This window comes from Cydia fagiglandana, chromosome 15 (genome assembly GCF_963556715.1).
Source record: "Cydia fagiglandana chromosome 15, ilCydFagi1.1, whole genome shotgun sequence".
Lineage (NCBI taxonomy): Eukaryota > Metazoa > Arthropoda > Insecta > Lepidoptera > Tortricidae > Cydia > Cydia fagiglandana.
In genome coordinates this window covers 4441999-4464760 of record NC_085946.1, presented here as the reverse complement: position 1 = coordinate 4464760, position 22762 = coordinate 4441999, and the positions used below count along the sequence as shown (strand labels likewise).

Here is a 22762-nt window from a genome sequence, read left to right as displayed (position 1 = left end):
TATTTCTTTTGGAAGGTAATTATAAATTCTTATAGTCATAACGTGAGGGCTCTTGTTTCTAATTTGTAAGTTACTTGATGGTATGGCTATTTTATCTTTATTTCTTATATTTATGGCAATTGATTTGATAAGAAAAAAGATTGAATATACGAGGGTCGCACTGAAATATTCGGGAATGGGACACTTAGAAATAACATAATAGAAAGAGGCATATAATTTATAAAAATGTAACTCTTTATAAAACTTTTAAGGTATATTTCATTTGGTTGTCATTTGTATTTAAGAATTACTGGCAATTTGAAAATTGTATGTCGAACATTATTTGAATTTTTGGCAAAGTGATTTTTCCGATCAAATTTTTAAACGGTTTTCAATATGCCCTCAGCGAACAAATAAAAGTTACAATGGGCTTCTGTTATTTTTTTATGAACTAGAGTTCATCGTACGCTCGTTTGCGGTTAAAATTAAATATGAAAGTCACTTTCATTTTATCCCATAGATGATCTTAAAGAAGCATGTCATTCCAAAGCGACGTCAAAAATTAAAATCGCATTTGTGCTGTTAATTAAAAAGACTGCCAAAAAAGTTGCATATCGGCAGATTTCGACATTCCTAAATATTCATATGACAACAGTAAAAAAATATTATATATATATATATATGTAAAAAAAACTTCAATTCCGTTGGCTACTCCACGAATTTCATACAAAACCACTAAGGCTCCAAAATCGCCATACAAAAAGGACTTTGGGATTATGAGCCGTGTGCATTACAGAATGATTACTTTCAAAAGAAAATTTATATGCGTGGTCAGTTTGAGATTAAGTATGCATTAAAATAAAGATTGACTGTCTAGATGCGACAGTATTCTCTATTCCCGACATTTTCAGTGCAACCCTCGTATGCATAGAAATAACTTAAAATTGCAATAAATCGACTCACGAAATAGCGGTCATTTTATCTTACGTGTGTCTCCTATTTCGTGCCACTAACGAATCAAGGATTTTCTAGATACATTTTGAGTGCTTGTTTTTAAATATAACAACAAAGATAATTAAAAAAATAAATTAGAAAACAATTAATGTACTTCATGAAGTTTCGTATGAGCGAAATTCGGTATATGTTTTTTTCACTAGAATTCTCATAAAACGAGTTTGAATGTGACCCGAGTTAAAAATTTTAAGGTACAGTAGAATCCGGTTAGTACGACTTCGCTTATAACAACCAACCGCTTATAGCGACGTAAGTATAGGCACTTGTTTGGTTTTAGTACAAACGACTATGAAAGAACAACCGTTTATTACGACTCCGCTTATAACAACCGACCGCTATTAACGACGGAAATTGACACAAAATCCGTCCGTCAAGTCCGGTTACAGCGACAAGCGACGTAGTTTCTACAAATAAATTGTTGGTAAGAAGCTTACTCCGTCCCGCTCACCCAACTCCCCTTTTGCCTATACGGAGCAAGATGAAATAGTCACGTGACTTTTCGTAAACTTGCTCTTCTTACTTTCGTAAACTAAATAAAACCCAATTCCCATTATTCATTTGAGCTTAAACTTCACATAAGTACATAATTATGTAAGTTGGGTATCAATGCAATATTTGGTAGGAACCTTCGAACTGATCTGATGATGGACACAGGAGGTGGCCATAGAAACTGTGTGATAAAACAACGTCATCTTGATTAGATCTCCAAGCATTAAGTACGTCTTTTTATTTTACGGAATTCGAGTAATTTGCGGATGACGAGTGAGTACGCATATATTGAAAAGTGGCTTCTTCTAAACACACAAGTCTCTCCATTTTGACAAGGTGTCGTAATACTAACGCAAAATAATATTTTAATGTTTTTTTTTCTTTTTTCTTTAATTGTCGCATAAGTATTAATAAATAAAAAATGATGTAATTATTTTGATTGAAAAAATATATTAAAATTGGCAGTTTGTTTTGTACGACGTCCGGTTAGTACGACGTAATATCAGCGGTCCCTTGGGTGTCGTTATAACCGGACTCTACTGTATGTTCCACGTATATTCTCATATTAACTACTAGCACAATTTTATTTATTATTGAAATTTGATTTATTTTTGTGTATGTTTATTTTTAACGTATAAGATAGTAAATTATTTTTTGTAAATAATTATTACTATTTTTAATTATTTTTTATTTTTTAATTTTATTTTTTTATTTTTATTTAAATTAAATAGTTTGACTTTTAATCAAGTATTAAAGTACCCATATGGTTTACCTAAGTCTTAATTCAACCATTAAAGTCGACGAGTACAAAAAACTTTAAGCTAGCTCTCAATTTAACATTTTTTTTATTATTATTTTTAATTTGACCTTACAATTATTCGTAAGTAGGTAAGACCGTTAAATATTTAAAATGATTATCAGCAAATTATCAATTTTTCACCAATTACTCTAAGAAAACTTTATGCCGAAACAGGGGACACGAATTCACGAATTTAGGAGCTGACCTAAATTTGTATCACGAAATGGGAGCCAAATAAGAGGTTCACGAAAAAATTCATATAAAAAAAAGTTTCAACTAAAACCCTACAGTTTATACATTAAATTATTAACAAAGAACTAATATAACATATTCAAAAGCTTTCAAGGTATTGATATGCTTAGTAATATTAAAAAAAATACACAAACTCTCAACTCACTCTCAAGAGCCTTAACCTGCCGAAACAGGGGCCCTTTACCTTACTAAATATCAAAAGTAGCGGATCAAACAACGCGTCAAAATTATCTACCATTCTCTAACGCGTATTATGGATGACTTTATCCACCTGATAAAATAACTATCACTTTTTAACACCGTGGGATAGAAAGTGACGGACACCGTTTTATCACGCTGTCACGCAGACAAGAACGACCATTACCTATATCCGTACAACTTAACAAAATGAGATATGCCATGTAACGTCTTTTATGTATGTATACTTTTGACAGGGATGCCAACTTAGTGGTTTTACCACTAAATTTAGGGGGAAATAAACCAGCTAGGGGTTTTTTTAGGGGCTAAATATTTTGTGGTTTTTTTAGGGTAGAAAAAGGCGGCAAATTTGAAAAATATAGGCGCGAAGGGATATCGTCTCATAGAAAATTTGAATTTCACGATTTTTTCTACTGACAAGATTTGCTTGACCATCTATAACGTTCATATGTATGTATGATCACAAAAATGTCGAACCGGTTAAAAAACATAACAATGTACTAAATTCTGGAAAATGTATAAATAAAGAATGAATTATCGTATAATTTCTTTTATTTTTTATTTAGTGGGTTTTCCAAAATAATAGTACAGTTTTAGGGGTTTTTAAGTTGAGCTCTAGGGGTAAAAAAAAATTGGAGTTGGCAACCCTGACTTTTGAACGCTATCTATAGGGATATACATATAATTACAGGCAGGTAAAAAAAAATACATAAGTAATTAAGTAGGTTTATTAATTATTGAAGCCTGATTCTGGTGATGAAGCAGCACATCTGCTCACGCTGGGCCTTGTTCCACAGCTCCCATTTGATATCGTAAGAACCCTGGAAAAGGAGAGGAGATTATGAACTGAAATAGATGTCGTATATTTACAATAGAATAGAAAGACGTGTGACGAATCACACAGGCACGTTTTCCGGGCGGCGCGTGAGCGTTTTACATATAATACGCTCACGCGCCGCCCGGAAAACGCGCCTGTGTGACGGAACCTTAAGAGTGCCGACAGCGCGTAGCCAACGTGTCAATTCGGTTTTATGGCGCGAGTCAAAGGACCGGCAATATGATAATGACTTCGCGATTAATCGCGCGAGTAGGGCAGTGTGTGGCCGGAGCGGGCAACATCACGGCAGCGCGAGGAGCATAAAATAGTGTGGCCTCAGTATTAACGCTCCTATAATAAGCCCCGTGCATGAACTATAGGGAGCAGCATAGGAGCCATCAGATTTTTGGCGCAAGGCGTAAGGCTCCGTCACACAGACGCGTTTTGCTGTCGGCGCGCGCGCCGCTTTTTTACATATAAAACGCTCACGCCGCACTCACGCCCCGCCCGGAAATCGCGCCTGTGTGACGAAACCTTAAATGTGCCGTTTATGCTTCCGATGTAGCCCACAAGATGGCAGAACCTACTATGCACAAGGCAACGTACCGACGAGAACGGTAGATGGTAGCACTTGCTTTGGCAATGTCTTCTTCTCCGTCGAATTACTCTTGGCAGAGCAGTCGTGGTCACGTTGAACGACGAACGATTCTACGCCAGTTCTCCCTGGCAGATGCTTCTCTGGCACATGTGTTAAGTGGGGGGTTGCTTTGGCAATGTACATGTGCACATATGTTTCCGATTTCGGCCACAAGATCCTCCAACGCGCACGGTCCCTTTAATAGCGTGTCGTAGTCATCTTCCTCTATCACTCTTCCCCACTAGTGCGACAGTGACAGTTGTGGTTCGTTCGCTACGGACATCACCGGGCAATTGGTTGACGCCCGACACCAGCGGTCGTTACTTCGGAGCTTCGGATCATAGAAGAGTATTGCCTTAGCTACTTCGGCCCTTAGCTGCAGGTTATAGCTGAAGTTCTGCTTCTTGCCAGCTGAGACGGGGCACGCGGTGGCCTTGCAGCCGTCCCTCTTTAGCCCGGGGAAGTTTTGTTTGACGCCCAACACCAGGGTCGACACTTCGGATCATAGAAGAGTATTACCTTAGCTACTTCAGCCCTTCTTAGCTGCAGGTTATAGCTGAAGCTCTGTTTCTTGCCCAGTGGCGGATTTGCAGTCTTTGCCGCCCTAGGCCCCAAGCCTTGTAGCCGCCCCTTTTTCAGCATCAGCAGCACCCATCATATTGACTACATTTAGATCAGGCAACGAAAAGATATATTATAGAGGGAAATGCTTGGGCCACATTTTTTATTTAGTAACTTTTATGGAACTATTCGTCCTTGTGACATGATCATAGGAATATACTCGTAGATTTGACGAAAAAAATAAGCAAACACTTATTAGTTTTAAGTGACAGTTTTACCAATAATTTAAAGCAAAGTTAACCAACTTCATTTTGTACTTATAATGATCATGTCGTTAGAACGCATAGTTTCCGAGATATAAGCGAAAAACTGAAAAATGTGACCTTCAAACCTCTCTCTTCCCCCGGCTCAAGGGCTACGGCCGGGGACTTTTGATATGTTCACCTCCTAGATAGTCCAAATAAAGTTAGGTACATTTCCCTCTATAGGTAACTTTTTTTGTGAATTTTTTGCCCTGCCTAATTTTGAGTTATTTTTTGTTATCATCAGCGAATTTTTTGTCACAATTTGCCGCCCCTAATATCTCGCCGCCCTAGGCCCAGGCCTACTGTGCCTTATGGGAAATCCGCCACTGTTCTTGCCAGCTGAGACGGGGCACGCGGTGGCCTTGCAGCCGTCCCTCTCTAGCCCGGGGAAGTTTTGTTTGACGCTCGACACCGGGGTCGATACTTCGGATCATAGAAGAGTGTTACCTTAGCTACTTCGGCCCTTCTTAGCTGCAGGTTATAGCTGAAGTTCTGCTTCTTGCCAGCTGAGACGGGGCACGCGGTGGCCTTGCAGCCGTCCTTCTCTAGCCCGGGGAAGTTCTGTTTGACGCCCGACACCAGGGTCGATACTTCGGATCATAGAAGAGTATTACCTTAGCTACTTCGGCCCTTCTTAGCTGCAGGTTATAGCTGAAGTTCTGCTTCTTGCCAGCTGAGACGGGGCACGCGGTGGCCTTGCAGCCGTCCCTCTCTAGCCCGGGGAAGTTTTGTTTGACGCCCAACACCAGGGTCGACACTTCGGATCATAGAAGAGTATTACCTTAGCTACTTCAGCCCTTCTTAGCTGCAGGTTATAGCTGAAGCTCTGTTTCTTGCCAGCTGAGACGGGGCACGCGGTGGCCTTGCAGCCGTCCCTCTCTAGCCCGGGGAAGTTTTGTTTGACGCTCGACACCGGGGTCGATACTTGGGATCATAGAAGAGTGTTACCTTAGCTACTTCGGCCCTTCTTAGCTGCAGGTTATAGCTGAAGTTCTGCTTCTTGCCAGCTGAGACGGGGCACGCGGTGGCCTTGCAGCCGTCCTTCTCTAGCCCGGGGAAGTTTTGTTTGACGCCCGTCACCAGGGTCGTTACTTCGGATCATAGAAGAGTATTACCTTAGCTACTTCCGCCCTTCTTAGCTGCAGGTTATACTGAAATTCTGCTTCTTGCCAGCTGAGACGGGGCACGCGGTAGACTTGCAGCCGTCCTTCTCTAGCCCGGGGAAGTTTTGTTTGACGCCCGACACCAGGGTCGTTACTTCGGATCATAGAAGAGTATTACCTTAGCTACTTCGGCCCTTCTTAGCTGCAGGTTATAGCTGAAGTTCTGCTTCTTGCCAGCTGAGACGGGGCACGCGGTGGCCTTGCAGCCGTCCTTCTCTAGCCCGGGGAAGTTTTGTTTGACGCCCGACAACAGGGTCGTTACTTCGGATCATAGAAGAGTATTACCTTAGCTACTTCCGCCCTTCTTAGCTGCAGGTTATACTGAAATTCTGCTTCTTGCCAGCTGAGACGGGGCACGCGGTAGACTTGCAGCCGTCCTTCTCTAGCCCGGGGAAGTTTTGTTTGATGCCCGACACCAGGGTCGTTACTTCGGATCATAGAAGAGTATTACCTTAGCTACTTCGGCCCTTCTTAGCTGCAGGTTATAGCTGAAGTTCTGCTTCTTGCCAGCTGAGACGGGGCACGCGGTGGCCTTGCAGCCGTCCTTCTCTAGCCCGGGGAAGTTTTGTTTGACGCTCGACACCGGGGTCGATACTTCGGATCATAGAAGAGTGTTACCTTAGCTACTTCGGCCCTTCTTAGCTGCAGGTTATAGCTGAAGTTCTGCTTCTTGCCGGCTGAGACGGGGCACGCGGTGGCCTTGCAGCCGTCCCTCTCTAGCCCGGGGAAGTTTTGTTTGACGCTCGACACCGGGGTCGATACTTCGGATCATAGAAGAGTGTTACCTTAGCTACTTCGGCCCTTCTTAGCTGCAGGTTATAGCTGAAGTTCTGCTTCTTGCCAGCTGAGACGGGGCACGCGGTGGCCTTGCAGCCGTCACTCTCTAGCCCGGGGAAGTTTTGTTTGACGCCCGACACCAGGGTCGACACTTCGGATCATAGAAGAGTATTACCTTAGCTACTTCAGCCCTTCTTAGCTGCAGGTTATAGCTGAAGCTCTGTTTCTTGCCAGCTGAGACGGGGCACGCGGTGGCCCCGTCCCTCTCTAGCCCGGGGAAGTTTTGTTTGACGCTCGACACCGGGGTCGATACTTCGGATCATAGAAGAGTGTTACCTTAGCTACTTCGGCCCTTCTTAGCTGCAGGTTATAGCTGAAGTTCTGTTTCTTGCCAGCTGAGACGGGGCACGCGGTGGCCTTGCAGCCGTCCTTCTCTAGCCCGGGGAAGTTTTGTTTGACGCCCGACACCAGGGTCGTTACTTCGGATCATAGAAGAGTATTACCTTAGCTACTTCCGCCCTTCTTAGCTGCAGGTTATACTGAAATTCTGCTTCTTGCCAGCTGAGACGGGGCACGCGGTAGACTTGCAGCCGTCCTTCTCTAGCCCGGGGAAGTTTTGTTTGACGCCCGACACCAGGGTCGTTACTTCGGATCATAGAAGAGTATTACCTTAGCTACTTCGGCCCTTCTTAGCTGCAGGTTATAGCTGAAGTTCTGCTTCTTGCCAGCTGAGACGGGGCACGCGGTGGCCTTGCAGCCGTCCTTCTCTAGCCCGGGGAAGTTTTGTTTGACGCCCGACACCAGGGTCGTTACTTCGGATCATAGAAGAGTATTACCTTAGCTACTTCCGCCCTTCTTAGCTGCAGGTTATACTGAAATTCTGCTTCTTGCCAGCTGAGACGGGGCACGCGGTAGACTTGCAGCCGTCCTTCTCTAGCCCGGGGAAGTTTTGTTTGATGCCCGACACCAGGGTCGTTACTTCGGATCATAGAAGAGTATTACCTTAGCTACTTCGGCCCTTCTTAGCTGCAGGTTATAGCTGAAGTTCTGCTTCTTGCCAGCTGAGACGGGGCACGCGGTGGCCTTGCAGCCGTCCTTCTCTAGCCCGGGGAAGTTTTGTTTGACGCTCGACACCGGGGTCGATACTTCGGATCATAGAAGAGTGTTACCTTAGCTACTTCGGCCCTTCTTAGCTGCAGGTTATAGCTGAAGTTCTGCTTCTTGCCGGCTGAGACGGGGCACGCGGTGGCCTTGCAGCCGTCCCTCTCTAGCCCGGGGAAGTTTTGTTTGACGCTCGACACCGGGGTCGATACTTCGGATCATAGAAGAGTGTTACCTTAGCTACTTCGGCCCTTCTTAGCTGCAGGTTATAGCTGAAGTTCTGCTTCTTGCCAGCTGAGACGGGGCACGCGGTGGCCTTGCAGCCGTCACTCTCTAGCCCGGGGAAGTTTTGTTTGACGCCCGACACCAGGGTCGTTACTTCGGATCATAGAAGAGTGTTACCTTAGCTACTTCGGCCCTTCTTAGCTGCAGGTTATAGCTGAAGTTCTGCTTCTTGCCGGCTGAGACGGGGCACGCGGTGGCCTTGCAGCCGTCCCTCTCTAGCCCGGGGAAGTTTTGTTTGACGCTCGACACCGGGGTCGATACTTCGGATCATAGAAGAGTGTTACCTTAGCTACTTCGGCCCTTCTTAGCTGCAGGTTATAGCTGAAGTTCTGCTTCTTGCCAGCCGAGACGGGGCACGCGGTGGCCTTGCAGCCGTCACTCTCTAGCCCGGGGAAGTTTTGTTTGACGCCCGACACCAGGGTCGATACCTCGGTCTCCAGCTCTGTGGCGTCGAATTCTGGAATATTGAGATATTCTTATAGTATTAAATATATAAAAATAAAACTTAAATAGATATATAATTACGTTAAAAAAAAAAACTTTATTCTTTAGTTTCGACAAAGAGTATACAGGATTTTAAAAGGTCGGCAATGCCAGTGACGGATGTGCCGTGAGGCCCAGTAGGCCCGGGCAGTACTCTTTATTATATTATACTGTTATGGGCGGCAAATTACAAGAAATAAATCAAAATGTAGTCAATATGACGGGTGCTGAGAAAGGGGCGGCTACAGGGCCTGGGGCCTACTACGGCGGCAAAGACTGCAAATCCGCCACTGGGCAACGCGCATGTAACATCTCTGGAGTTGAAGGCGTCCATAGGCTACGGTGACTGCTTACCATCAGGCGGGCCGTATGCTTGTTTGTCAACGATGTGGTATTAAAAAAAAGAAGAGAAGATGACTAAAGGGGTATTACCTGGAGTAAAATCAAAGCTTATGGAGGCGTTTTTCCCAATCTTAAAAAGGCATCGTTCCTGTTTAGAGCACGGTGTGATCTGCACGTTGCTCACTTCGCACTGGGTCACCTCGCCTGTAATTAGTAAATAATATACAATTAATAAATCAGGGGCCAAATTCGACATACTGTGCAACTGTCAGACTTCGCATCCACGTCAAATCAACAGTTGATTTTATTGCATACTGAGTGTTGATTCCATCAACGGTGGATTTCATTCGGTACAACTAAAAGTCAACTCTAAACTAAGGGTGGTTCGGTTTGGTTTGCTTGTCACCCTAACTGTGGATTGTTAATGTCAAATTTTGACATTGTACGTATTCGAGAACTTATGATTTCCCACACCAACGGGAGATCAACACGATACGTCAAACGTCGCTTGTCGAATAGGGGTCCAGGAACTTGGCTGTACTGAAACAGAGGTGTGTATTTGGGTGTACGACGGCAGTGCTCTCGCAAAGTCGAGCTAAACAAAGAAAGTAGGGCTATAACTGCGAAAATTGATCATTTTCGCAGTAGGCCCCCAGCAGAGCCGTACCCAGGGCAGGACCAACCCAGGGCTTTCCGCGAAAACCGAAATTAGCAAATTGCTGGGATCTTTCTCTTGTATTCCAATGAAAGCGTAATTAGAGTGACAGAGAAATATGCCCGCAATTTGCTAACCTGGAATTTCGCGGTTATGGGCCTGTTTTCTCGACGCCCGCCATTCAGGATATTTTTTAGCCCTTTCGACCGCCCTCAACTTCGTTATGGATACGTGGCTGTAACTGCGAATATCGAAGTTTGCAAATTGCGGGGATTTTTCTGTGTCACTCTAATTACGCCTTCATTGGAGTAAAAAAGAAAGATCCCCGCAATTTGCGAATTTCGCTTTTCGCGGTAGCCGCTCAGCTATAAGTCTGACTTTTCAGTGACCAAGACGGCATAATGATAAGTAGATATTTACACGAATCGGTTCGTGTAAAACTAGTATTACCTAATACTTATACATATATGTGCCTGTGATGTAAATTGTTAGATTTTTTTTCTTAAAACATGGAAATGTAAATGTAACTACCCTTGGCCCGTGGGCTCCGAACGCGTCTAGCCTTTTTAAGGACCTATCAAAAAGAATAGCTGACGCCACTGGTGACCGTAGATCTGGCAGCTTCCTCGCACAAAGAATAAGTCTTGCGAGGAAATGCTGCCAGCATCTACGGCACCATGCCGCAGGTGGATATTTTGTATTAATTTACTTTAAGTTTAATTTTATTTATTTTTAGATATATTACCTAAGTAGTTTAAGTTTTGTAGGTTAGTTATTTAATTATGTTTTTTTTAAGTATGTATATTAAGTACGTATCAAGTACGTATGCACTAATAAATCGACTACCGGATACCAACAAGTCGTTAAAGTACGAATGCGATATAGTGAACGCAAGTTTATCGCGCTTGACCCGGCTGATACGACTTGAACACATTCTGAATACGGCATACGAGGACCAATCCGCTTGTACCTTTTATTTAGGTGGAGTTTGTGGACGGCCGCTTCTCTGTACAAACGTAGTCCCAATATTCCTCCCTGGATATATATAGTGGATATGGACATTATGGAAAATATTATTGCACAATTTCACAATAGGTATCATATAGCTGAATAATTAAGAGTTAGGACCGTTAGGAGCGAAAAACTAATTCCATACAATGTTTAAAAGCTCTTAAATTACAATTAAAAATAATACAGACCCAGACAAGGCAGTTGCGAAGCTGGGTTCGCTAGGGTTCCCGCGATAACGCACACGAACACGAAGAAGCACACCGTACGAGACATGGTGACCGTCACACCAGCAACACCCCGACTGCCGGACTGACTCCGCTTATCAACTTTAAATAGAACTCCGTATCGGCTGAGATGTTCTTCCTATAGCTTCGTATTGTTTAACAAAACAATGTAACCTCAAAATCTATAACAACTGTGTGCAAACCGAGATCTCCTTATGTTGGTTCAGTAGAAACCAGTTAGTATAGGTACCTTAGCAATGTTTATAACACCGTTGATATTCGCAACCTATTTGAACTTTATACAGTTGGTATTGCCGTATTTATTTAACCAGCATATCTTAAAAGAAAGAGATCGAATTACTGCGAATGTTGCTGGTAATTAATGTAATTATGGTCCCATTATGTCTATTTTGATTTACTAAATGTACGATATTGCAAATGAGTTTATTTGCTTGATGATATGTGAACACTTCCTAGTATTGACTGTGAATTTATTTTACTTAGGGACCTAAGGAAAACAAAAGTGGCATTAGCAAGTAAAAATACATTATGAACACTAGAAATCTCATATACAGTGTGGAAAGATAAGTCGGGCCCTGGAGGGAAACTACCTTAAATCCTTAAGCTGGCTCATTCTACTTAAAGGAGACATTCCTTTATTTTTAAAAAGAAACAAAACTGCATTCAAATATTTTTCTTTTTTGCTTCAATTTGGCTTGTCTAAAAAAATCTTGAGTACTAAATATTAGATTTTATGGATATTTTATACGACAGACGAGTGTAAGACCTAATGTTTCTTGGAGAAATGTTATCATTAACATTAACTGTATCGTCTAGTAGAATAAAATTGCGAGTTTTTATTTTTTTGGAATTTTTAGTCGGTCCGAATCCCGGGCGAGGCAAGCGAGTTTTAGAAAATCTTTGAACACAGCTTTGTTTCTTTTTAAAAATAAAGGAATGTCTCCTTTAAGGAAAATGAGCCAGCTTAAGGATTCAAGGTAGTTTCCCTCCAGGGCCCGACTTATCTTTCCACACTGTATATCGTCACTGCGACAAGGTACAGTCACCTGCAATAATATGTTACTATTTGACGGCCGCAAAAATATATGACACGCTCTTATGGTTCTACAAATAAGATCGTGTCAGATATTATTGCGGCCTTTGTAGTGTAATATATTATTGCAGGTGACTGTACAACATGAAATGGTACAGAAACCAAATTACATTTCCTAGAGTAGGTATTCCCGTAGATTTCATTGACCGCTATGAAACAATAAAATGGGTACAGTCAGCAGCAGAAGTTGCTAAGCGGGCGAGGTGTTCAAAATTACCTTGACGCGCTCTTATTCTCTTATCAATAAAGTCACGTCAAGATCATTTTAAACACCTCGCCCGCTTAGCAACTATTGCCGACTGTACTGCTATTGCTAACACACTCTTTTATGAATTATCCGGAAGCAAAATACTCTGATATTGATTTAAACTAAGGGATCATCCATTAATTACGTCACAAGAATTTCTAGGTTTTTTGACCCCTCCCCCCTCCTTGTCACACTTGGTCACATTTTGCAAATCCCTCCCCACCTGGTGTGAAGTCACATTTTAGGCAATTTTGTTTTCAACGAAATCGGCAATAATAACTCGGCATTATTTTTTTAATAAAAATATATTTTTGGTGAAAGAAATTATAGTAATTTTAGAACACAGAACCAATTAGGAACGAAAATTACCTACTTCCAAAACCTCATTATTTAAATGTACAGCGAATAAAAAAATATAAATTAATTTTCGGTCACTGATGTATAGTGATGAAGTTAAAATGACGTCACAATGTTTGTGACTCCCCCCTCCCCCGTGTCACAACATGTCACATTTTCTTGACCCCCTCCCACCCCCTAAACGTGTGACGTAATTAATGGATAACCCCTAACACGATTTCCACTCATACTTTTATAACTAATACAGGACTTAATCTATTAAGTCCCGTGTTACTTACTCGTAGTTATAAAAGTATGAGCAAAATACTCAACTTTATCTATGTGTAAATGACTAATTAAAGTACGTCATCACCCGTTAGATTCTGGATACTCAATGAAGAGTTTTGGATCACGTAATATTTCTGGCTCAGTCGAAAATAGCCCGCGGGATAGCAGCGTCGCGCGCAAATAAAACAATATGGGTTGCGGCACTTGTGTTAAAGTTATAGTTTTCATCACCAATATATTACTTGCAGTGAGTACCACTTGTTTCTTATACAGTAGGTATACTTGTACACGGTGTAAAAAATTCTGTACTTAGCTTCAGCAGCGGACAGAACGCGCTAAATGTATTCTGACACTCTCTAATGGTTTTACAAATAGAAATAATATTTATATCTCTACTGTTGTCATATCTTTTTTTGTAAATATTAGAGAATTGTGGAATGTTGCACCAGCATTCTTTGATTGTGGGAACAGAAAATTCAAAAGAAAAACCGACAAGTGCGAGTAGGAGTCGCCCACCGAGGGTTCCGTGCTTTACTTTTTAGTATTTGTTGTTATAGCGGCAACAGAAATAAATCATCAGTGAAAATGTAGAGAGAAATAAATGTATCAACTGTCTAACTAATCACGGTTCATGAGATAGAACCTGATAACAGACAGACGGACAGACACTACGGACAGTGTAGTCTTAGGGTCCCGTTTTTACCCTTTGGGTACAGACCTCTAAAAACTAAATTAACTAAAAAAAGTAGGTATTAGCGCGTTTATGAATAACGCCATTAAAATTAAAACGTTTATTAAGCATTTAGTGTGTTTGGGTTCTGTGTGTTGTTTGTTTTTGTTTTTAATGGATGATCTCAGTAGGTAAATTAGGGCAAGGTCGGGATAGCAGCTTGGCTAAAACAAGTGCGTATTTCTGAGTTTCTACTATAGGTACCTATAGTAGTATACGCAAAAAAATTTATGAAGCAATTTATATTAGGTAAGTATCCTAATATAAATTGCTTCATAAAATTTTTTGCGTAGCGATGGTAGCGGACCGTCAACTTCCATCAGAGATTATTAAATGAGAAGACTGGTAAAAACTAAGAGGCAGCAGGCGTAGCGTAAAAAATTCAAAACAGTCGCTGTGCTCGTTGTTCTTAGAAGGCTCGTTGTTCTACAGGCGGTGCAATTTGCAATCAATGGAATGCGATTTTAGATCATTGCTGGTAAAGTAGGAGCAACAAACTCAATCGTTCGACCAAATGCTGCAATGTATTGCAAACCACATGCGATTATCGCTTATGTTTGGTGATAAGAGGCCGCCGGCCGTTAGGAGAGAAATGGCCATTCTGTGTTTACAAATTTTACACTCGCAACTATTATAGTTGCATGCGTCTATTAAATGTGTCACACCCATTAATTCTCTCTGAAGTGGGATGGCCTCATTGATTTTAACGTTCCAAGAGGAATAAGTAATTTCAAATTGTTTTTGACCGCTTGTGACTTGGAAAAAGCGTATCTTTTATGGTTGCATGACATGATAAGGGGTCATCCATTAATTACGTCACACGAATTTCTAGGTTTTTTGACCCCTCCCCCCCTCCTTGTCACACTTGGTCACCTTTGGCAAACCCCTCCCCCCCTAGTGTGACGTCACATTTTTTCTACGAAATCGCCAAATCGAATTAAGTAAATACCTATATATATAAGTATTATTAATATTTTATCAAAATATTTTTGACGATATAAATATTAGTAATTTTATAACCCAAAACTGCTTAGGAAAGAAAATTAAACGAATAAAAACGATTATCGTTTTAAAAACTTGTTATTTAAATGTACAGCGAATAAAATAATTTAGGTAAATAAATTTTCGGTTACTGATGAAATTAAAGTGACGTCACAAAGTTTGTGTCTCCCCCCTCCCCCATGTCACAATATGTCACATTTTCTTGACCCCTCCCTCCCCCTAAACGTGTGATGTAATTAATGGATGACCCCTAATTATATAATTATTATGTGGCAAGGGTTAAATGGGTAAACTCTATTAACAAAATATAAAAAAATGTAACTTCAAATGGCGTATTTTTAATGCCTATATAATGGCATTACAACTAGCCGATCGTCAGACACTTTCTGCTGCGAGAGACCGAGTTATATCATCATCATCATCATTTCAGCCTATATACGTCCCACTGCTGAGCACAGGCCTCCTCTCATGTGCGAGAGGGCTTGCCCAATGCGGATTGAGAACTTCACATACACCTAAGAATTTCTTCGCAGATGTATGCAGGTTTCCTCACGATGTTTTCCTTCACCGAAAAACTAGTGATAAATATCAAATGATATTTCGTACATAAGTTCCGAAAAACTCATTGGTACGAGCCAGGATTTGAACCCGCGACCTCCGGATTGAAAGTCAGACGTTATATCCACTCGGCCACCACTGCTTTGCCAAGATATATGTCATTTCCCTATTGCTCTAGCGAAGATGTAATAAGCCCTAAAGGTGAGTCTGTTCTGTATAAATGTAAGGTAATGAATATGACTTATCTTGATCTTTTCTCTTAGTTGGCGAGCTTGGCGCTGATCGGCGTCGGCGTTGCGGCGTTATTGATCGTGGGCGGCGATGGCCCCATCGTTGTCATCGTCGTCGGCGCCATTGCCTTCGTCATCTCATTCCTGGGCTGCTGCGGCGCCTTAATGGACAGCCAGTGCATGTTGTTCTCTGTGAGTATAATAATTCAGCCTATATATACGTCCCACTGCTGGGCACAGGCCTCCTCTCGAGCGCGAGAGGGCTTGGACTATAGTCCCCACGCTAGCCCAATGCGGAATAGGGACTTCACATACAACTTTGAATTTCTTCGCAGATGTAACTATGCAGGTTTCCTCACGATGTTTTCCTTCACCGAAACTCTCTTCCTCGCGCTATCCCGACATTTTGCCACGGCTCATGGGCCTGGGGTCCGCTTGACAACTAATCCCAAGAATTGACATAGGCAATAGTTTTTACGAAAGCGACTGCCATCTGACTTTCCAACCCAGAGGGGAAACTAGGCCTTATTGGGATTAGTCCGGTTTCCTCACGATGTTTTGTTCACCGAAAAGCAACTGGTAAATATCAAATGATATTTCGTACATAAGTTCCGAAAAACTCATTGGTACGAGCCGGGGGTTGAACCCGCGACCTCCGGATTGCAAGACGCTCTTACCGCTAGGCCACCAGCGATCTATGTGAGTATAGTTCGTATTAACTAGTGGCGATGTGATCTGTAGACCTCACGAAAGGCCCCATGGCTTCGACAATTTCAAAAAAATACAAAATATAATTGAAGAAAAAATCCATCTACATATAGAACCTTACAAAATTTCACCAAATTCTGTCGAGAAAAGCTGTTCATTGGAAAAGAACAGCCGAACACAGTGGATGCATTTTTGCCCAGCTGAAAAGAAGACGCTAATTAATACGCGCTCGCTCAGTCACTGCAAGCTGCAAGAGCAAAAATTAAGGGCCGACCGCGAACCGCGTTCGACGTGTTGCCTCTCTGTCGCACTTGTTCGTACGTAAGTGTGACAGGAAGGTAACACGTTGAACGTGGTTCGCGGTAGGCCCTCAAATCCAGGAGGTGGTCGAGAGCGGGCCTAATAACAACTTTTTTAATTTAGGTTGTTTTCTTTACCAGAGATGTGACTGATTTGAAATAGGTATATATGTACTTGCAAATACAAAATGCAAAATACATATTTTGTATTTAAATACCTTTTATTTTATTTGAAATAGTTTTTGGGACCTATTTTCTATTTTCAAAATACAAAATACTTTATAGTAGGTAATGTAGGTAGGAGTTACAATCTCTTCTGATGTTACAATCCTCGCAACTCTCTCATTCTTTTAACATGGAACTGTTGAATCTGTTTAGTAACGTCGCACATGACCACAAGCGTAGCGAGTGGTTAAAAAAGTGGAATCTTGAGTGTTGAGAGTGTTTCAAGGCACGAGAGGAGAACAAACTTTTCTGCACTGGTGAAACACAAACGAGACGTTTTCATCACACTAACGAGAGGTATAAATACTAACTGTAAAACATTACAACTCTAAATTAATGCTTTAATAATTGGCCGTTAGAAACCATCATCCATACAACCTACCGGTTAAAATGAGCAAACAACTAGAAATTTAGCTCTTTAGATAGAGGACTGATTTCAAAGAATAAAGAGTCTTTTCAACGCGGAAATTCCGAGTAATACTTTTTAAATCAGACTAGGTATCCACTACTCACAGTACCTTTTATCGCAAAGTATTTGTATTTTTTTAAAGTAATTTGAAAATACCTATTTCGTATTTTGTATTTTAAATACAAATTCAAAAACTATTTTGTATTTTGCATTTGAAATAGTATATCAAGGAAGTATTTGTATTTTGTATTTAAATACTTTTTATAAAGTATTATTCACATCTCTGTTCTTTACACAATTGAGGACTAATATCTCTCCATTGCCTACAGTACTCGATCCTGCTGATCATCCTGATGAATCTGACGACCGCATTGGCGACGGCGATCGTGGTGGCCCAAGACTCCATAAAGACCACAGCTACGGCTCTGCTCCAGCAGCAGTTCGATGCTGACAACCAGTCCATCTCCTGGCTTGAGGACGCGGTGAGTTATTTTTGACATCTAAAGGCATATCCAGACGGGGACGAATTTCGCCAATCTGATTAAATTGTCCGATCAAATCAGGCCGTGCGGACGCAAACGCCAATTTGGCTCGCCGAATTCAACCGATAATGACCGATATTACCGATAAAAAGAGGTGCGCACGCAAGTATACCAATTTGTGACGACAGTATTTTTGTTTTGGGATATTTTTTATTTTTATAGGTGGTGATTAAATTGGAGATTGACGCCAATTTCATTTCTGCTCAAATCGGTCGATTTGATCATCCCGTCTGGACACCGCTTACCACTTTGAACTATGACAGCGACTGCTACCACCTTTATTTCCTGATTCTTAATGCAATAGTATCCTGCTACTTTATCCCGCCTATCATCCGAAAAGTCAGAATCTTTTTCTTTTTTTCCATCGGATCTTCAACCCTTACGGAAGGATAGCCCAGGGTTTCAACAATCAACCCGCTCAGTCATTTGTGGGGTGACCAGGTCTGTCAAGCAGTGGAGATGTACCGTAGCTCACAGGAGTTACTTTGTTTGCCAAAGCAATAATTGTTTTAATTGACAGCGCTTTAACCCAATCTTATTTTCTTCCAGTTGAAGTGTTGCGGCACGCACGGCGCCCGGTCGTACCCGTACCTGAAGCTGCCAGCGTCTTGCTGCAGCGAAGATAACTGCACCATCGTCAACGCCTACCCTGGCTGCAACGGAGCTCTGAATGAGTTCGTCGAGGACTTCGGGCTGGGCATCGCTGGCTGCTGTGTACTGCTGGTCGCCATTGAGGTGAGTTGCACCGTGTGCTACATTTTTTTTTTGTATTGTATATAAAGATAGGTTTCTAAAGGACAAGCTACAACATGTTTATTTAAACTGAAATAAGGAAATAAAAATACATATAATGAAGCGAATTGGTTGGTAGTGGTGGGTTAGGTTAGGCCTAGGCCTAGCTAGGGCTGCGGTAGGGCTACTCCGTCGTCAATTTCTTCATTTTCTGTACGATGGAGGGGATGGGTCAGTAGCATTTCCCCTAATTTCTTTGAGCACATTATTGCCCAAGCTTTAGGATGCAACCGTAAAGCACTATAGTTTGGCAAGCCATTTCCGTCAGTAGAAAAAGGCCTCAAATATAAAATGTCGGCGTGAAGGGTTGTCCTCCCGAAGAAAATTTGAATTTCGCGCCTTTTTCATGACAAAGTGGATTTACCAGAGTATAATAAGAACACTTCTCTGTTTCAGTTGATCGCAGTGATCTTCGCCCTTTACCTGGCCAACCACGTGGCAAACAAGTACAAGAGCCGCTACTGATTTCATTGGTAAAGTGCGTGGTGGGGGAACTAGAAGCGGTCGCACAACTGTGAACTTTAGCGGGCCAATATTCTCATACTGTTGAGCACAACTCACAACTACTCCCAACTAGCTAAAGCAGGCGTGGCTCATTCCGCTCACTCCGCGATTTTGTCGCTTTGCAACAGGTAGCTACAAGTACATACATACATCCGTTCCACACCAATTTTGGTGGCTATCCATAAGCCGTGCGTGGCGCTGTCGCCACCTAGCGGCCATATCTGCCCTGATCGTAACAAACGCGTATTGTTAGAGAGTGGGTCTTCTGTACCTAAGCTAAGTACTATTATAGATGGTCAAGCAAATCTGGTCAGTAGAAAAAGGCGCGAAATAAAAAAAAATTATGAGACGATATCTCTCCGCGCCTACATTTTTCAAATTTGCCGCCTTTTTGTACTGACAAGATCTGCTTGACCAAGTATATATATTCTGTGGCTAAGGCTAATATCTGGTCCATCGTTTACAATATATGCTATAGAAGCTGAGCTAAGTACTTACCTTGGTAGGTAATTGGGTAGGGTAGGGGTAGGTATAAGGCCCCCCCCCACATCTGGCGTCTTTCGAGCGTCGGCGTCTGTCGGCGTCGGTCCAGCGCTATGGAAAATGACGTCGCTGCGCAGTTGCGTCGACGCCGCGTCAACGTTGCGTCGACGTCGGCCATAGAATTGTAGACACCGACGCTCGAAAGACGCCAGATGTGGGGGGGCCCTAATATCAATTTTAACCACTTGTTAATATGGCGGGTTGTTTTTTCACGAGTCAAGCATTTCACTTTATATTGTAAATAAGTTTGTACTTATATTAATGCTTTTAAATAGTTATTTATGGTACAAGTTTGTAAGTAATTGTACTTTATTGTGCGAGCTAAGTTTTCGATTGTATAATTTACCTAGGCCTACGGTTATACGTGTTGGGACTTGGGACAATACTGTCCTATTGTAATAGTTATTTTGTTTTACAAGGGGGCAAAGATGTTGTATAACCCCTCGTGTTAATATTGATACCCGATTAAGCGAATGATTCCAAAATTAAACCATAAGCATAGCGAGTGGTTCGAAAAGTGAACTCTTGAGCGTTGCGAGGGTTTCACCCCGCGAGTGTTAAACAAACGTTGCTAGGTACTGATTGAAATGCAAAGTTTTTCACCACACCAACAACGCGAGGAAAATTATACAATCTGTAAAACAATACAAATCAAATCCAAATAAATATTATTATATATATTAAGTATGAATATATTTATTACTTACGAGTGTATTATTTTTTCATTGTTAATGTTAATATATTATTTTAGTAAAATAAGTCATTTACAAATATAAAAGTATTTTTATAAAGTTATGTGTTTTATTCAAGCCCAAGTAGGGCGATTCATCCATAGAACTACCGTATTCCTAATATCCCGTATCATTCTCTTTGCACATCATCAAACAATTTTACAGTTTGAACAGCCTTCCTCTTTATCTGAAGACAGGATCACAGGATCGGGATAGAGCAAGGATAGGGAGCTATACTCAAACACACCCAGCAAAAAAGGCGCGAAATTAAAATTTATATTGGAAATCAACCCTTCGCGCCTACATCATGAATCTAGGATATACCTGGATCTGGCATGAGTGGTGGGGGTAACTGACAGAACGAGATAGTCTTATGTATCTTTCAGTAGGAGTAGCAGAGAAAGCGGTATTATTGCTTGTCCTTGTCACAGTCTCACTTTTTGTTTGTTCCCCACCTTTTTATTAGTATGGAGAATGGTGGGCAACAAATGAATTCGACCAATCACAGTGTCGCATTTGCGTATGTTTTGTCCCTCACGGAGGCACGCGTATACCACTTCTATGCGATCCTACCTTCTATATGGCCTACATTTAATAAACTTGACGCCCTTTTCTGCTGACAAAGTGGCTGTGCCAGAGTATACCTGTTGGAAGATATAAACAGTGTTGCCAGATGGTCACAAAAGTCACATTTTTCGTGAATTTTGGCCTTCTCGTGTGACATGTGCGTGACTTTCGATCATGAGGCAATTTTTGTGACTTTTTAAGCTAGTCGAATTTTGGACAAGTTTAATTCTGCAATTCGTATTATTTAGGAACGCAGTGAACGCACCCAAGTTGACACTTGCAGTGGCACTTTGACGTTACATCCACCATCACGTTTATTATAATAGTCGTGGCATTATAATAGTACCTTGACATGACGGTGTTATTTAGTTTGATAGTATACCTAGTAGTTATCTATACGCCTCTGGCGGCCTCTGATTCGATCGGGCAGTTTAATCAGATTGGCGAAAATGTGACTAATCTGAATACGCCTTAAATCGGAGATTGACGCCAATTTTATTTCTGATCAAATCAGTTGATTTGTTGATCCCGTCTGGATATCGCTTAAAGGCTCTCGTGATTGTTCAAAAACTGATAAGAAAGTTGCATTTTATCCACATGTGAGGCAAAGTAATCAAGTGCAAATTTTGCTGGTAGAATTGATTATTTTCAGGAACAAAAATATCAATAGATTTATGGTGATATTAGATATTAGTACACCTAAATTGAAAAAATGCCCCAAAAAGAACATACTGGCGTCACAAATTGGTATTATTGCGCCCGTATTCCGTTTTGTCGGTAATATCGGTCATAATCGGCGATTTAATTCGGCGAGCCAAATTGGCGTTTGCGTCCGCACGTCCTGATTCGATCGGGCAATTTAATCAGATTGGCGAAAAATTGACTAGTCTGGATACGCCTTAAAATTCATGAAATCGATCACAAATAGCATTAAGTATGAAAATGTGTGTTTCAAAAAGAAAAATCATATAAAGTTAGTAGATTTTTTGTGAAATATAGTATTTTCTGAATCGGAAAATCGATTTAAAGTTGGTCAAGCAGATCTTGTCAGTAGAAAAAGGCGTCAAATTTGAAAAATGTAGGCGCAAAGGGATATCGTCTCATAGAAAATTTGAATTTCGCGGCTTTTTGTACTGACAAGATTTGCTTGACCAGCTATACCTACCCATACAATACAATAATATAAAAATGTGACTTAAGCAGCAAAAACGTGACTTTTAGGGAAACGAAACGTAACTTAGGACTCCAGAGCCCTGGCAACACTGGATATAAAGGCGCATCCCGACTAGATGATCAAATTGACAATTAAATCAGAAAAAAAATAGCGTCATCCAGCGTCCACACGTACATAATATCATAGTGAAATCGGCGAGCCAATTGATCATTGTCCTTCAATTTAATTAGATTGGGTAAAAAATTGTCCCGTCTGGATGAGCTTTTTATCCGACATTTGTCTATGAAAAGTGAAATTTAATAAAAAGTGTTATTCTCGGTGTACTTTCGTTTCGGCCAAATACATTTCGCCAAATTTCACTTCCCAACAAACTTATCGCAATAGTTTCATTTCCCAAAGGAACCTTTAGCAAAGTTACACTTCGTATATAATTTATTTGGTCAAATTATCATTTGGCATGATTTTACTTTGTCAAATGTTATTAGGACAAAAACTTATTTAGCAAACGTGTTTTATTGTCTAATATTATATTCCAAAAAGATGTTTGGTCAAAATTGTCACTTCGCAAATTTGACAAATAGGCATCTCTATTTAAAGTACTTTTTGTTATGTTATAATAGGTACGTTAAATTCTACGTAATTTGGGTGGGTTGGGTTAGGTTTGAACTGCG

General features: G+C 41.3%; 2 protein-coding genes across 2 annotated transcripts; one reads left to right on the top strand and one right to left on the bottom strand.

The window, feature by feature from the left end:
* Positions 1–3465: 3465 nt before the first annotated feature.
* Positions 3466–11211, bottom strand: LOC134671259 (MD-2-related lipid-recognition protein-like). Its single transcript, XM_063529072.1, has 4 exons — positions 11057–11211; positions 9293–9406; positions 8662–8834; positions 3466–3552 (listed from the first exon to the last, which is right to left on the bottom strand). Exons 1-4 carry the CDS (start codon positions 11139–11141, stop codon positions 3466–3468), a joined length of 459 nt encoding a protein of 152 aa, XP_063385142.1. The 5' UTR covers positions 11142–11211.
* A 1989-nt stretch (positions 11212–13200) lies between these two features.
* Positions 13201–19095, top strand: LOC134671068 (23 kDa integral membrane protein-like). Its single transcript, XM_063528850.1, has 5 exons — positions 13201–13324; positions 15631–15789; positions 17568–17720; positions 18330–18515; positions 18969–19095. Exons 1-5 carry the CDS (start codon positions 13268–13270, stop codon positions 19035–19037), a joined length of 624 nt encoding a protein of 207 aa, XP_063384920.1. The 5' UTR covers positions 13201–13267; the 3' UTR covers positions 19038–19095.
* Positions 19096–22762: the final 3667 nt, after the last annotated feature.

Coding starts and splice junctions, on each gene's coding strand:
- LOC134671259 (XM_063529072.1), bottom strand. CDS start 11,141: ATGTCTCGTACGGTGTGCTTCTTCGTGTTCGTGTGCGTTATCGCGGGA. Junction 9,407..11,056: donor TTCGCAACTGCCTTGTCTGG/GTCTGTATTATT, acceptor TACTAATTACAG/GCGAGGTGACCCAGTGCGAA. Junction 3,553..8,661: donor GAAGGGCCGAAGTAGCTAAG/GTAACACTCTTC, acceptor CTCCTTTTCCAG/GGTTCTTACGATATCAAATG.
- LOC134671068 (XM_063528850.1), top strand. CDS start 13,268: ATGGGTTGCGGCACTTGTGTTAAAGTTATAGTTTTCATCACCAATATA. Junction 13,325..15,630: donor TCACCAATATATTACTTGCA/GTGAGTACCACT, acceptor CTTTTCTCTTAG/TTGGCGAGCTTGGCGCTGAT. Junction 17,721..18,329: donor TCTCCTGGCTTGAGGACGCG/GTGAGTTATTTT, acceptor ATTTTCTTCCAG/TTGAAGTGTTGCGGCACGCA.